Source organism: Chinchilla lanigera, unplaced genomic scaffold, assembly GCF_000276665.1.
Source record: "Chinchilla lanigera isolate Chin_1 unplaced genomic scaffold, ChiLan1.0 scaffold00100, whole genome shotgun sequence".
NCBI classification, from domain to species: Eukaryota; Metazoa; Chordata; class Mammalia; order Rodentia; family Chinchillidae; genus Chinchilla; species Chinchilla lanigera.
Window position 1 is genome coordinate 6,182,699 of NW_004955501.1, and position 14,883 is coordinate 6,197,581.

The following is a 14,883-nucleotide window of genomic DNA, read 5'->3' on the forward strand; positions in this document are numbered from 1 at the left end:
ACTTGCCAAAGAGACAGGAGAGAGATTCAAAGGGGTTAATGACCTTTCTTGGTGCAGTAACCTCACAATTCAGCTTGTTGTGACTGAGAGTGCGGTGGCGCACACCTACAGTCTCAGCTGTTCTGTAGGTCGAGGTAGGAGCCCAGCCTGGGTAATATAGCAAGACATTATCTCAAAGTAAAAAATAAAAATGAAATGAGGATGTAGCTCAGTGGTAAAGTGCTTGCCCAGCATACGTGAGTCTCTAGGTTCAAACCCTAACATGGCAAAAACAAAAAAAAATTCCCCAAGCAATATAATCATAATAATTGTAAATATTTACTTAGAAAATGTTTTTTGAAGCTTTCCTAATACATGAATGAGTATCTTGGGATAATTTTTCTTGTATCTTGGGATCATTTTTCCAGTGAAACATCTTTTATTTCAAGGTAATGTGGCTGAGGCCCCATTAAATAGTCCATTGGTATCATGGTGCTTACCAGAGAAGAGTGATGCCTCAGAAGTAATTACATTTCCCAGACTCCTTGGCACCATGTGTCTTATTTTAGCCAGTAAAAAGCAAGCAGAAAGGATATGCGCTCCTACTGGGCCGAGGTGGTTGATAAACTGGTGGCCTTCTCCGCCCTCTTGTTCCTTTCTATGGTCTGCCTGCTGGTGAGCTCCGCATGATGGGGGTGCCAGAGAGGGAACCCTGGATGCATGGCCACCACATGAGAACTGCACATAGAACCCCATGTGGACCTAGTGACCAGCAATACCTGACTGGACTGTTAGATAAGTGAGGGATTAACTTCCTCCGAGAATGTAAGTTTCCTTTACACAGAAGCCAGAATTACTCTAAAGTAATATCTAGAGAGCAATTGCGGGGGGGGGGGGCTCAAAATTGGTTCCAGTGGGGAGCACACAAGCTAAGATGCACACAAGAAGTCTGGATAAAATTTCCTAAAATGTAAAAATGATAAAAGCAATATTTTTAGCTTAACAGATTGCTTTATATACCCTGTTGTTTTAAATTTATGTAGTAACTACTCATCCATAAAGAAGGATAAACTTGGGACATTTCTAGTTAAATAGATGCCCGTTGAGACCATACTCTTAAGTGAAGTAAATTGGACACACATGTGTAAATATCCATCGTCTCTCTCTCTCTGGTGTGAGAAACTGAAAGTGTAAATAAGAATGAAAATGTATAATAGAAATTGGGAGATAAGAAATTGTTCAAAAGGAAAGGGGAACTGGGGAGGGGGGATGGGAAAGGAAGAGAGGGCAAATAAAAAAATGAGGAAAGAGGAATAAAATGTAAGCAAAGTTTTGTAAATAGGGAGGGGAAGAGGGGTTGGAGGGGAGAGGAATGCAAGAAAAAAAAGGGATCAAGATATATTATGTACAGGTGCAAATTCTCTATGAAGAATGTGATCATTATGTATATCTGAATTATACCAATAAACTTAATTTAAAAATAAAAAATTTGTAGTAAAAATTAAATATTTAGGTATATATTTACCTTACCTACAAGCTTAATAGTTTATATACTTAGGATGGTTGGAAATCTAAAATATTCTCCTTTCTGTCGTGCTCTTTTTCTTCTCATACAGAAAATGTGGGCTAGCTGACCATGGTCATGCAAGCCTATAATCCCAGCACTCAGGAGGCTGAGGCAAGAGGATTGCTGTGAGTTCACGGCCAGCCTGGACTACGTAGTGAGACCCTGTCTCAACAAAATAAACAAAAAAGTGGTATCACCTTATAGTAAGGATCATCTAATAAGCAAGTTAATGTGGATCCTCTTTGCTCCTAGTTTAAAAGCAGTCAGATTTAACCTTTGATAGTTCTCCAGTGTGTCAATGAAAAAAAAACATATAAGAACAACCCGACTGCTCCATGGCCCTAAATTTGTATGTGTGTGTGTGTGTGTGTGTGTGTGTGTGTGTGTGTGAAATTCTCTCAGTTGAAAAATATTCCAAATTTGGTTCATAACATGAATTTCTGTAAGGTGGTGAAAGAGAGTGATTCAGTGGGAGAAAATTCTGTGACACCCCAATAAAATGGCTCGGGGCCATGGGGTGCAGAAAGGAGGGAGGTACAAGAAAGTCAATAGCTTCTGTGACCTTCTCCCTGAAAAGACAGTGCCTACTTCTAGGACTGATCCTAGAATTTTGTCTGTATTTATTAACTCTCTGCCCAGAATTGGCCTTCAAATGAGCAGACTTCTGCAGGGCTTAAGAACACATTGTATGTTTTCAGTCTTCTCACTTCTACATCCTTCCATGGGCTGGTCTTTATCATGAGGCTCTTCTCTCCACTCTGCCTCCAGGTATTTGAGAGCAAGATTAGCTAGGACCATATTTTAGTTCTACTTCATCATGTTATCATCCATGTAAGGGTTCGGTGAAAGCATTAACTACCCCAACTGTACAGAACTCACTTTCTCTGTAACTATTCATTGAGAATGAGGTCTCTGTGTTGTTGCTTTCCTACTCTACAAATTCAGAGATCTAAAAACTTACATCTGCAATTACAACATTTGCAAAGTGAAATGCAGGGCCCTCTTGCTAAAAAAAAAAAATTACTGTGAATTTCAAGATAGCGACAGCAGAGCACTGAAACAAGCATGGGGTCTTCTAAACAATGGGATTGTGTGACTGCATGCTCAGGCTGGCCCTGCCTGCCTACAGCTATTGTGAATGCCGGCATGGGAGGGAAAACTATACCTCCCAACCAAGTCAGAAAAAAAACTTTGGGAGTACTATTTTAACCTGGTCCCTTCTTTGCTTTTATCCACCAACCCAAGAGTTCTGGTGACATTTCTCTTTCCAAGAAAATGCCAATAAAAGCCTCAAGTTTTTCTTTTTTATACAGTGGAGTAATACTGCATTGTATAAAAATACCTCATCTTTTTTTCTCCATTCCTCTGTTGATGGGCTTTTGGGTTGTTTCCATGATTTAGCTATGACAAATTGCACTGCTATAAACATGGGTGTAAATATATCACTGTAATATGATGTTTTTAGTTTTTCTGGAAAAATACCCAAAAGGGGAATAGCTGAGTTAAGTGGGACATCTAATCCTAGTTTTGTGAGGAATCTCCACACTGATTTATGCTTACATTTTTTTTCTTGACCAATTTTGCATGTTTATATCTGATAATCTGAACAACTAATTTGAAGACAATATGCAGTAGAACAAGCATTGTTGAATTCCTACCATGTTGTTTAGTGAAGCTCTGTATCATTTCTAATGTTTTATATTATATTTTATTCTCTTTAATTGTTCAATCAATCTTGCATTCTTACATCTGGTAATCTGAGCAATTTCCCTGAAGATAACAATATGTAATACAACAACCATTATTAATTCCTATCATCTTGTTTTGAGATCCTATATCGTTTTTATTGTTTTTGTATTGTTTTACTTTTGTTTTTGTTATTATTTTGTTATTGTTTTTTCTCCTCTTTAAAATAAAAGCATCATACCAAAGAAAATGCCATTGTCACACCAGATGCAAATTCTTAGTGTGATGTAGTTGATAGTAACAAGTTTTTCCTGGTTTGCCCCAGACTATTCCCATTTCAGCAATGAAACTCATGTTTCAGGTGTCTCTCAGTGCTGGGTAAACTGGGGCACTTGCCCTCTCTTTGATCTTTCTGACGAGGTCAAGCTAGTCATCATGGAGGGTTACACCAGACCACAAAGAGGTAAACATTGCTCAGAAGTTGTGCTTTAAGCATCTTGACTGGTAGATATGAGTCACCAGAAGATGCATGGATGTGTTTGAAGTCTTTAATTGAAAGACTACTATTACGTGAGCACCACACAACTTAATTTTTCTCTTGGCATCTTTTAAGCTGGTTTTCCCCCCAAGACAATAATGTATGTCTGCATAGTTCTAAGACTACCTCAATGTTTTTAAGAAGAAAAATCTAATTTTTGTGACTTAGGATAATTTGAGTGACTTAGGACTCAAATTTTTCTTTTGCTATGCACGTAAATTACTTCCCAAATCTTTTAAAGCTTCATAGAAACAAAGAAAAAAGAGCCACGATTACCAAAGATACCGTTACACCATTCTTCCCTCTGAATATAAAACCAAACCTGAAGGCAGGCACAACCCTGAAACCCACGATAACAGTAATAATTACAAAGCCTGGGCACAATGATACTGACTTTCAAAAGCACTTCTCAGGTACTTACCTCTTTTCAAGGTACAATTCCATCAAGTGACAGGAAGCATAAGGAGGTAGGATTCCATTGTAAACATCCAGGGCCATTTGTAGGCCACTCACAGTAGTGTCATGCTGCAGAGGGAAGAAACAAATCATTCTTGATCTTCATCTCTGGTTCAGATTTACATTCACAAGGCATCAGCACTTGTAGGACACCACGATGATTTCTGGTTCAGTTAAATCTCCAGTACTCCCAATCACTGGTGAGTAAGAAGGTAAGGGCTAATTTGGGTGAGCATCATTGTGAGCTATTTATTATTTCCATGTCAAAGATGAGGAAAGGAAGACCCAGAGAAATTAAGTAACCTGCTTAATGTCACGCAGTTCAAAGACAGAATAAAGTAAATTTGAATCAAGTCTTCTGGTTTTAAATCCTGTGCCTTCACCAGGATGAGTATATCTCTGCTTTTGCTTATTTCATTGATTTTCATTATATTGTAATTGTATTTTTATCATAACATTTGATTTTATAGTTGCAGAATAGTATATGAGGCCATAAATATGTAGGAAGGCAGAAAATATGAGGAGCTAAAGAGTACATCTTAAAAATAGTTGTAAAGTTAAATGTTTGCCTCAGAGTGGCTGGAAGGCACAGAAGAGTGTTTTGGGCACTGGTTGGCTACCTAAACTTAGGCACCCTCAACTTCCACATCTGTAAAATGGGGATAACATTTGACTGCCTACACTGTATGCCAGCATTCATATATTCAAAAGTGGTTAGAACCAATTTAATAGAGAAAGACAAAGAGTGACTCATATGACTTGCTAGAAGTCACTCAACAAGTTAGAACTGTAAAATAGGTTAGAAACTTAAAAAAATCAGCAGAATCAGCTGATTTCAGGCCCATCTCTCTCGAAGTACTGTTCCCTGCTTTCTCCCTAGTTCTACTGTTAGTCCATTCTGTGTAGAGATATTGACAAAAAGCAAACTTCCCTGTGTCTTCATTTCACTATTTACTTTCTTGCATGAATGAAAACATGGCTTCCTCTACCTGAAGCACAGCTTCCCTTGCAACCTGGCTCATCCTTCTTGCTTTCCTGTTGTCGTCCTAGTTTTAGGCCTCATTCCCATTTTCTAGCTAATACGTAAGCTTGCTATACTATATCCAGTCAGTCATGCTATGGGAGGAATGATTCTTTTGTTTCCTTGTTTTTTAAAGACAGGGTCTCGCAGTGCAGTTCAGATTGGCCTTGAACTCACAGCAGTCTTCCGCTTCAGCCTTCCAAGTGCTGAGATTATAGGTGTGCACCACCATGCCTGGCTAGGAGGAATGATTTCTGAAATATGCCCCCTATCCTGTGATCCTGCCGGCCTCCCCTGAGAAAATGCCTCAGGACTTCTCCCTGGCTTCATTGTTCTTCTGCATTGTCCCCAAGAAACACAGGACAAGAGAGCTTTAAGCTGCCTTCCAGTTCAGACATTCTGAAGCTCTGTATCAGGGATGTCTAATAAAACTTTCAGTGATGATAGAAGTGTTCTATGTCTATGCTGTCCAATTCAGTAGCCACTGGCTGTATGTGGCTATTGCACACTTGAAATGTTGCTAGTGCAACTGAGGGACCTCATTTTTATCCAGGTAATTATAATTAAACTGAAACCTACACATGATTGTGAGGTTCCGTATTGGACAGTACAGTCAACGTCTAATGTAGTTTATCCAGATAATGTTCCTGGCCTTCCACTTCTGCCCTAAGAATTCCCTTCATGTGAGGTGTCCCTTACTAACACCTTCCACCTTGATGTGTTGATGGTTGTCTCATCCAGGATGCCTCCGTGCTCCTCTTCCCCACCCTCCTGCAGCAGACAGGATGGCTACCTTTTGTAAGCCACCAAAACATTGCTTGTATGGCATTTCTGTACTGGTTTGTATGGTGTTTACATGTCTATTTGTCTTTCTCTTTTTGGCAGTGCTAGGGATCAAACAAAGGACCTTGATCATGCTAGGCAAGCAGTCTGCTAACTGAGCTACATCCCCAGCCCTGTTTGTCTCCTCAGTATCAGTGTTAGACTGTAAATTCTTCAAGGACCAGAATGGCTTATTTAATTCTGAAAGCTTTGGCAGAAGTAATCACTGTCTGGATGTGATGGAGACAGAGATGAAGATAAGGCCCCTGCATACCAAGACAGTACACTCTTAAACAAGAAGATGTTAAATGAAGACAAAAATACTCACTGCAGAGTACATGATAAATTTTTTGTACTTTTCTGGCTGAGTTGCACTCTTCATGTGATTCAGGATTTCGTTAACCAGGACACCTTAAAGAAGACAGATTAACAATTCAGCTGAACAGAGCACAGGCTTATATTTTGGTGTAAGAGCTTTTTGTCTGCTCATAATTGAGATTTTGACTGCAAGGATTCAGTAAGAAAGGCAAAGACCTAATTTTGTTTGAGCATCTGCAGCGTGCTAGGTAACATGACTTACACAAATGACTTTACTGAATCCTTAGCCTGTCCCTAAGGAAGCTGAAGCCTAAGTACATATCATGTGCCTTAGACCTCTGGGAAATCAGAGCTGGATTGCTGGATTCTCTACTGGGTTTTGTTAATGCTCCAGTTAGGAAGGAGGCTGATAAACTTGGGAGGAGCTCCAGATCCCAAAACAGTGTTTAGCAGGGATCTTTGCCCAAGCAGACCTGGAAGGACAGCATGGCAGGTACTTCTCTGCCTCTGCCTGCTCCCACACTCTGGCGGTCGGACCTGTGAGAGGCCAAGGGAGAAAGCAGCTCTCCAAATGTGTGCATAGATCATGGGTCTTTTCTGTGGGGCATCTCTTTAGGTATCCTGGGGTCACTACTGGGCTGCAGCAAGTGTTTTATCTCTCTTATATCATCTCTGTCATCAGTAGAGGAGGACTTTTTGCCTCCAGATCGAAAGACCTAACTCTTGTTGCTCCTGAGGCAGTGAAAGGCGACACACAGCTCACGCACTCCATCCTATTTGCAGTACTGAAGCCTGTACCTCGTAGGCCATTATGTGTTTTCTGTAAGACGGTACTGAGGATTTGCACTGAACTGTCTCCCCAGCCACTTTTAAGAATTTTAAAGTGTAAAAGGTCTCACTAAATTGAGACAGGGTCTCACTAAATTCCTAAGTTACCCAGACTGGGTTTGAACTCGAGATCCTTTTGCTTCAGCCTCCCAGAGGGCTGGGATTACGTGTGTGTGTGTGCGTGTGTGTGTGTGTGTGTGTGTGTGTGTATGTGTGACCACACCTGGCTGCCAGAATCTATTTTGAGGCCATGCTGCTGCCCCAGAGACTCCACAACTATTTCTATTGAGGATTTCAAAAGAAATTCCTTGTGTCTCCAGTGTTCTTGCTACTGTGTGTGGGTTCCCCTGGCCTGAGAATGACCAGTGGGGTTTATTAACTTTTGATAATAGGCGGGCACTGATGTTACTGACTGTACTGCCAGACTCGAGTCCACTCAAAGTGAGCAGCTAGGATGCACAGACACCGTGCTAGGTGGCTTACACAGGGCATCTTCCCTCCGAAAGCTCATTAAACTATAAGGAGAGGAACTGCACAACAATACTCACAATATTTCTGCAGTGGCTGGATTTTACTGGATTGTGAACACAAGAAACTGGATACTGCATCTCTAATGGTTCTAAATCTGCCTGCCCCAACAAATATTGTCCTCTACAGTATTTAGGGACATTAGCTTGATCCTCATGCCATCTCAGTACCAAATTCTGTTGCCAGGTGTCTGGAGTATTGACAGCAACTTGCCTTTTGTCACAGATGCCTTTGGGCAGATGCAACCTTGGTAATGATTATAGTATCACTCTTGTCATGGGCTATTTCCTTTTCCCAAGAATGAGGTGGTAACACTATTATCTCTAGGCTCTGGCGCATCAGTATTCTGTCCTATAGAGGGGGAAACTAAGACTCAGGCTCAGCAACTTACCCAAGATTATACAACTTGTAAGCAGGAGAGGTGGGCTTTGAACCCAGTATATCAAAAATCTATGTTCATAATCATTAGACCACAGTAGCATAAAATCAGCTTCTAAGTTCCCTGTGGCATCGTTTACTAAGTGGGTATACACTAGATATACACTTCACATCCTTCATTCCTGAGCTACAGTAAAGCTGACAAACCTTTTCCATTTGCCAGATAACAGCCAGATGGAAAATATCTTGGGCTTTGTGGGCCATAAGATCTGTCACAACTTTTCAATTCTTCAGTGGTAGTGTGCCAGCAGTCATCAACAAGGCATAAATGAACGAGTGTGCTTATGTCAGTAACTTTGCTTACAAAAATAGGAGTGGGCTGGATTTGGCTTGTGGGCAGTAGTATGCAAACCCATGGTCTACATCACGAGTGGATTGATATATGATCCTAAACAACTCTTGGGGATTTTGGGGGGTATGATTTGTGTCCTTGCTGAACAGCATCATTTCTGAAACCAACAGAGTTCTGGCAAAGGCCAGAGGAAGCCGGTCATAGCCCTGATGTTCTTGTATTCCATGTCACCCGTACAATGGATGTTTTCTGTGTTTAATTGCTTCATCATTACACAAGCATGTAGTTGGCAAATCTCTCTTGCCTAGCCAGATCTGAACAAAAGGCTGAGCTTGGGCTTTGGCAGAATCATGCAGGAAACAGTTTCCTGGCTTATCAGTGGTGCGTGACCGGCTCCAAAAAGAAGGGCAGGTGGGTTCCCATAAATACCAGCCTTTAGAGACCATCTCAGGGTAGGACCCTTGTAGACACAATCTAGTTTACTCCCTTTCTCAGACAGGGAAAGTAAGATCCAGGGAGGGGAAGTACATTCCTCGCATATAATCCTCTAGTAGCTAAAGGAGGAAAAAGGAGGAAACATCAACAAGCTCTTAGGCCAAGCCCTTTCCTTATTTACACATGTGTCAGCCAGTATCTAATGTCAGATTATTGTCATCTCCTGTTTTGTGTAGGGCATACTGGGATTTAGTCAAATGCAGATTTTAGTTCAGCTGGCCTGAGTAGGGTCTGAGACCCTGCGGGTTGAGTCAGAGCTGGGAGAAGCTAGTGCTGCGGGACAATGGGACTACACTCCGAGCAGTGCGGGTCTGGATCCCTGTGTCCACCATGGTGAGCTCGGCGGAAACACGTCGAGAATTCCACCTCTGCTGTCTGGTAGGACTGAGCCACAGGCTGGTGCCTGCGGAGCCAGAGATGAAGCCTGGCGGTTATGCGACCACAAGTGGCCTTGCATCTTTTGTAGTAGAGCACAGAGAAGACTGAGCTTCGTCCTGGGGCTTTCTTCCACACAGAGCCTGTATCCTGCACGGTAATTATGCCAACCTCCAGGGCTCCATCTAAGCCTCCTGTTTGGATATGCTCCACACCTCAAGGGCTGGGCTTGTTGTTCATTCCCTCAGTGGAGACAGGGGCTTGAACGTTTCTATCAAGTCTCTCTCTGTGCCGCACAAGCAGGACTTCTGTAAGAGCAGGTCTACAACCTCCTCACGTCATTAACTGCCACTGCCCTGAAGGATTAACCCCAACCTACTTTGTTCATCTCACATGAATTTGCTCCTGACGAGTCTGGTTTCATACCTCATTAGCTGTTCTCCTGGTTACGGGCAGCCTGCTGTCCTGGCTGTAGCTGGTTCGTCCTCTGGTGACGTGAACTTTCTCTCTAGTTACACAACCCCGAGAGAACATCCACCCCATCTTCCCAGCCCCTAGAACGCTCTTTTGCAGTCTCTTGGGGTTCTGATGAACCTGTCCTGCCAGGTGGGAAGCAGCACCCGGCAATGGCTAGAATCCTGAGGTGATTGTATTGGTTTCCTCAAAATGTCTGGAATGTATTTCCAGCCTGACTTGGAACCTTTCCCTAAGGCCTGGGTTTCCCCACTAGGTCAATCTTTCACATGATGGACCTTCTCTTGCTGTTTATCTTTAATTGGTTTTAATGCTACATTAATCACATGTGAGCCACACCTAGTGTCTTGGCCTGGCCACTCAGCAGCCCTGACCTATATGCCATTCTGCCTGGTCTTGGCTTCTTTCTTAAAACTCGCCTGGCCTGATTACAAGGGTGCTACGGCCCACTGCCTGGGTCTGCCTTTATGATGGCACGGTGTCCCAGGCTATCAACAGCCAAATTGAACCAAGAAGTGGCATCACTGGGAAATAAACCTCAATATGTCTCAACACCAATAAACTTGTCATAGCTTATCAACTGCAACAGGTGTTAATTTACAGTGCACAGTTAGCCTGCAAAATACCTTGTTACTTTTAACAATGCTTGCCACGCAGGGGTTCAGGGAAACAAGCCACTTTTGTCAAAGCTCCCATGTGAAAAATTCATCCTGCAGGCTAAAGCAATTGATTTTCCTGGGACTTAGATACAAATCACTGATTATTTCATCTGGAAGAGATGGAAAGGACAATTTAGCTTTAGCCCAAAGCTTTTATTTTCCAGGTGGGAAAATGAAGGCCCAGAGTGAGTAATACTAATGATTAGAGTAACACAACATTTACTTGTAGTACATTAAGTTCCAGATGCTGCCTGTTCTAAGCTTTTTGGGTACGTATATTCATTTTAGCCCTTGCTACCTGTGACGTAGGTATTACTATTGTCTCCCTCTTGTGGAATGGAAAAGGGTGCAAGAGTGATTGACCTGTCTGAAGTCACTCTATGGATTTGGGATAGGACTGGAACACAGAACCAGATCATCCAACCATAAATCCATATACTCCCCTCATTTTTAAAATACTTACCCCCTTGGAGTCTGGATTTCTCTTTCTGCTTATGTATTCCATAGAGGGACAGGAGGGATAATTCTGATAATTCTCTCAATGTAGTCATGGTGTCCTTTGTGGCCCAGGAGGGTAAAGTGAAATTGTGAACTCCCTGTAGCAAATAAAAAAGAAGAGAATATGTGTGCATTTTTTATGATAATCTTTTTTGTTGACTTTGAAAACATTCTTCAGCTGGGGGTCGTGGTGCACACCTGTAATACCAGCACTTGGGAGGCTGATGCAGGAGGATTGCCACAAGTTCAAGGCCAGCCTGGGCTACACAGTGAGTTTTAGTCCAGCTTGAACTACAAAGCAAGACGATATCTCAAAGAAAATGAAACCATCCCCCCACCCCAAAAGAATGATTCCCTTTCATCTCTAAGAGCTATGGGGGCTAGCCTTTCTTCCCCTGCCATTTCTTTCTAAGAATTTATATTATGATGTGCAGTGATACTGAATTTTTAGAAGAAAAATTTACAGAAACTGACTAACTTGCCCCTTTCTACCACAACCACTGGCTTAACTCTAGGTCAGTGTGTGATTCTTATTTTGTGGAGCAAGTGTACACTATGGCAAAGATGGACCATGTTCCTTTAAGAAAAGTTTAGAAACCTTTCTATAAGTCTGTGGGGAATGTAAAGTCCAACAGGGTTAGATGACATTTCCTTAAAATCCAGATGAGGCCAGTTAGGAGAGGGAATGTATTTCTGGAGCCTTTGATAACATATGCCTGTCCCTACGAATTTCTAGTTTCCTGACTTGGATGGTTGGTACACGGTAAATAGTAGGGCAGGTAGAAACCTTGCACCAGAATCATTACCGGTTAGGGAGGGTTGATTAGTATTCCCCTAGTTTTAAATCCTGTGGAGGAGGAAAATGTGGAGGGAGGGAGAGATCATGAAAGGGGAGAGCAAAGTGAAATGATAGAGGAGAAATAAGCAAGATACCACAATCCGTGGCCTCATTATGGAACAGCTCAGATTAAGCTACAGCAAGGAGCTGGAAGTGCAGCTCAGTAGTAGAGCACGTACTTAGCATGCCCAAGGCCCTGGGTTTAATCCCCAGAATAAATAAAAACACCATACAAAAGGAAGAAAATATAGAGTGGAACTAAGGAGTAGGTTCTTGTCTTCACTGAAGATCTTTTACAAGGGTAACAAATCTTCACTGAGATAGATACTGAAAATAAAAGTGAAAAAATTGAGAGAGCAGCATGTAGCTGGCTCAGTCAGCTGCCATGGGTTGGGGAAGCTGTGTCATCTTTTACTGAAATGGAGCTATGGGTGCAGCTTTTTCCTCTATGCACTGGTGATGAACTCAACTCAGAAGCAGCTATCAGTCAGGTGAGTAGTTAGAATTTTGCCCAAGGTTTTGGTGCCCTGGTTGGGAAAGTAGGGACAGAAAATCTTCCTTTCTGCCAGAAGATGGAGCCTCATGAACAAAACCCACCAAATATCCTCGGAAAAAAAAAAAAAATTATTTACAAAGATTATTTCAAATAAATGTACCACACAGAGAAAATGATCTGTCCTGATACATCAATTTTAATGGCCTGGCTTATAGCTGGCTTGTTTATTTCTGTATCCAGAAATCAGGCAATTTTTATCTCCTCTTTCTGTATCAGGTTTTTGTTTTCATTAAAGCCCATGACAGAAACCCAGCATTCCTGAATGACTGCAAAATAAGTAAGTGATGATGTACAGAAGAAAAGCAATTTTGTTTCCAATTTTCTAAAGAGTGAAAACATAAATAATGGAAAAAAAGAGAAGTCAAGACTACAAAAGGAAATCTTGAATTATGTGTCAGTATCAAAGGACATATGAGCAATAGGCAGAAATACAAAAATAGAAGAAAAATGTACTTTTCTGTTTCAAAATAGGCATAAATCATAAAATCAGACTGAAAATTAATCTTTGATTTTTTTCTTTTACCTCACAATATAAAGGATCGTAGACTTTACTCCAAATTGCAAAAAGGTCCTGGCCTTGGAATCCTGAAAATGTTGACAAGGTTTTTATAAAATCCTGGAACAAACACAGAGAAAAAATATTTCTATATAAATATTTATATATGTGTCATCTGCAGCATACAGTATTTTGATATTTTGGAATGGATCTCTTTGTTGTGAGGAGCTGTCCCACGCACTGTAGGATGATTAGTAGTATCCTGGCCTCTACCCAATCCACGTTACTGGCATTCCTAATCTTCTAGTTGTGACAGCCCAAATTGTCTCCAGACATTGCCAAGTGTTCCCTGTGATGTGAATTTGTTCCCAGTGAGAATTTCTCTTCTTCACAGAAAAGTGCACCAATAATATTGGGTATGATAACGACAAGCAAAGAATTTCATGTGCACACACTAATTTGTTTCTCATTAGTACATGAAAATTGCATAGAAATGCTGGCTTAAGGCTACATGTTCCTTGGGATCTGACTGAAGTGCTCTGCCTCAGGTGCTTTTTAGAAGTGAATGAAGTGTAATTCACATATAAGTGAATGCACCAGGTGAAAAGAGAGAGCAGAACTCAGGCCAAGGCTTTCCAGGAAAATGCAACAGGATCTAGACCTGGTCTCTGGCCATAAATGAGAGATCTGGGTGAAATGCAAACATTTCACTAGTTTCTATGTTCTTAGGTTGTCATAATGGGACTCGTGCAGCTATCTGACTACTGAAATTGGCAGCAATGTCTGGGAAGATTTGGAAGATATTATTTATCTGATGAGTAAATTTTCTAGGAAACTATATTTTGCCAATATTAACCCCAACAGATGTCCATAAAATAAATAGAAATAATTGCTAAAGAGCTCCACATTTCTCCAACCCCCAAACACAAAAGCTCCAAGGCCAGATGATGATATAGAGGAAGAAATTCTGCCCAGCTTTTCAGAGTACAGTGTTTTAATGCTGCGTTAACTGCTCCTGGGCATAGAGAAAGAAAGGAAACTTTCAACAATTTCTGAGTTAGATGTATCATTGATATTGACAAAGACTATCCAGAAACTGAAACTATAGTTTAATATCCCTTGTAAACATCAGTGTAAAAGACCTAAGTAAAAATTAGTAAATTCAATGTCACATTTAAAGAAAATGACTTGATTTGAGAATAGTTGAAAAATTTTGATTTTTTAAAAAACACTTGTGAACATCGAGGATGGATATTCCTTAATTTGATAAAAATATATGTATTGCATTTTGGTTTAAAAGCCAGCATGATTAAAAGGAGAAAAATGTATCATCAAGAATAAGACAAGGACAGCACTATCATGTAACCTTGTACCATAAGTATTGAGCAAAGCAAAAGACAGAAATCAGAGGTGTAAATATTAGAAAGCTAAAGGGAAACTGTCATTAGTTGCAGATATTATAAACATGGAACAAATTTATCAAAAGATGTATAGGCTAAGGAAACAACTCTTAAAATCTTTGCAATAAGAACAGGAAAAACATGCTGTATTCATGAAAAGGAAGACTTACTATCGAAAAGCTACCCATTTTCCCTAAGTTAACTTATACATTTAATGTGATCCCAACAAAAACATTAACAAGTTAAATATTTTTGGAACTACAGTATCTGAGACAGAAGTTTAAAAGAAAATAAAGATATAGTCATGAAAACTCAGAAAATGTACAGTCATGAAGAAAGAACAGCACTTTAGATATTAAAGCACAGTATAAAGCCTGAGGAGCTGAAACCACGGTTTTGGCTCGTAAGGACAATCGAATTGACTAAATTGACAGAAACAGATTCTGTATATAAGGGAATTTAAGTATGTAATAGCTTAAGAAAGTGGTGAACTTTTCAATAAATAGTAATAGGACAGTCAGATAATCTGAGAAAAAAAACATAAGCGGGATAAGAGTGTCAAAACTCACACCAGGGGGCTGGGGATTTAGCTCAGCGGCAAAGCGCCTGCCTGGCAAGC

The 14,883-nt window shown here is 40.8% G+C and overlaps 1 protein-coding gene across 2 annotated transcripts in view; it reads right to left on the minus strand.

Annotated features, from left to right (window-relative positions):
- Acpp (acid phosphatase, prostate) overlaps window positions 1-14,883 on the minus strand; it is a 50,852-nt gene that overhangs the window by 14,616 nt on the left and 21,353 nt on the right. The window contains exons 6-9 of one of the 2 annotated variants that reach the window (XM_005406838.2): window positions 12,892-12,984; window positions 10,940-11,072; window positions 6,398-6,480; window positions 4,192-4,295 (exon numbers count right to left, since the gene is read on the minus strand). In XM_005406838.2, coding sequence (XP_005406895.1) covers window positions 4,192-4,295; window positions 6,398-6,480; window positions 10,940-11,072; window positions 12,892-12,984 — 413 coding nt within the window. The remainder of the gene's footprint in view (window positions 1-4,191; window positions 4,296-6,397; window positions 6,481-10,939; window positions 11,073-12,891; window positions 12,985-14,883) is intronic. The other variant, XM_013505810.1, reaches the window with a different exon arrangement.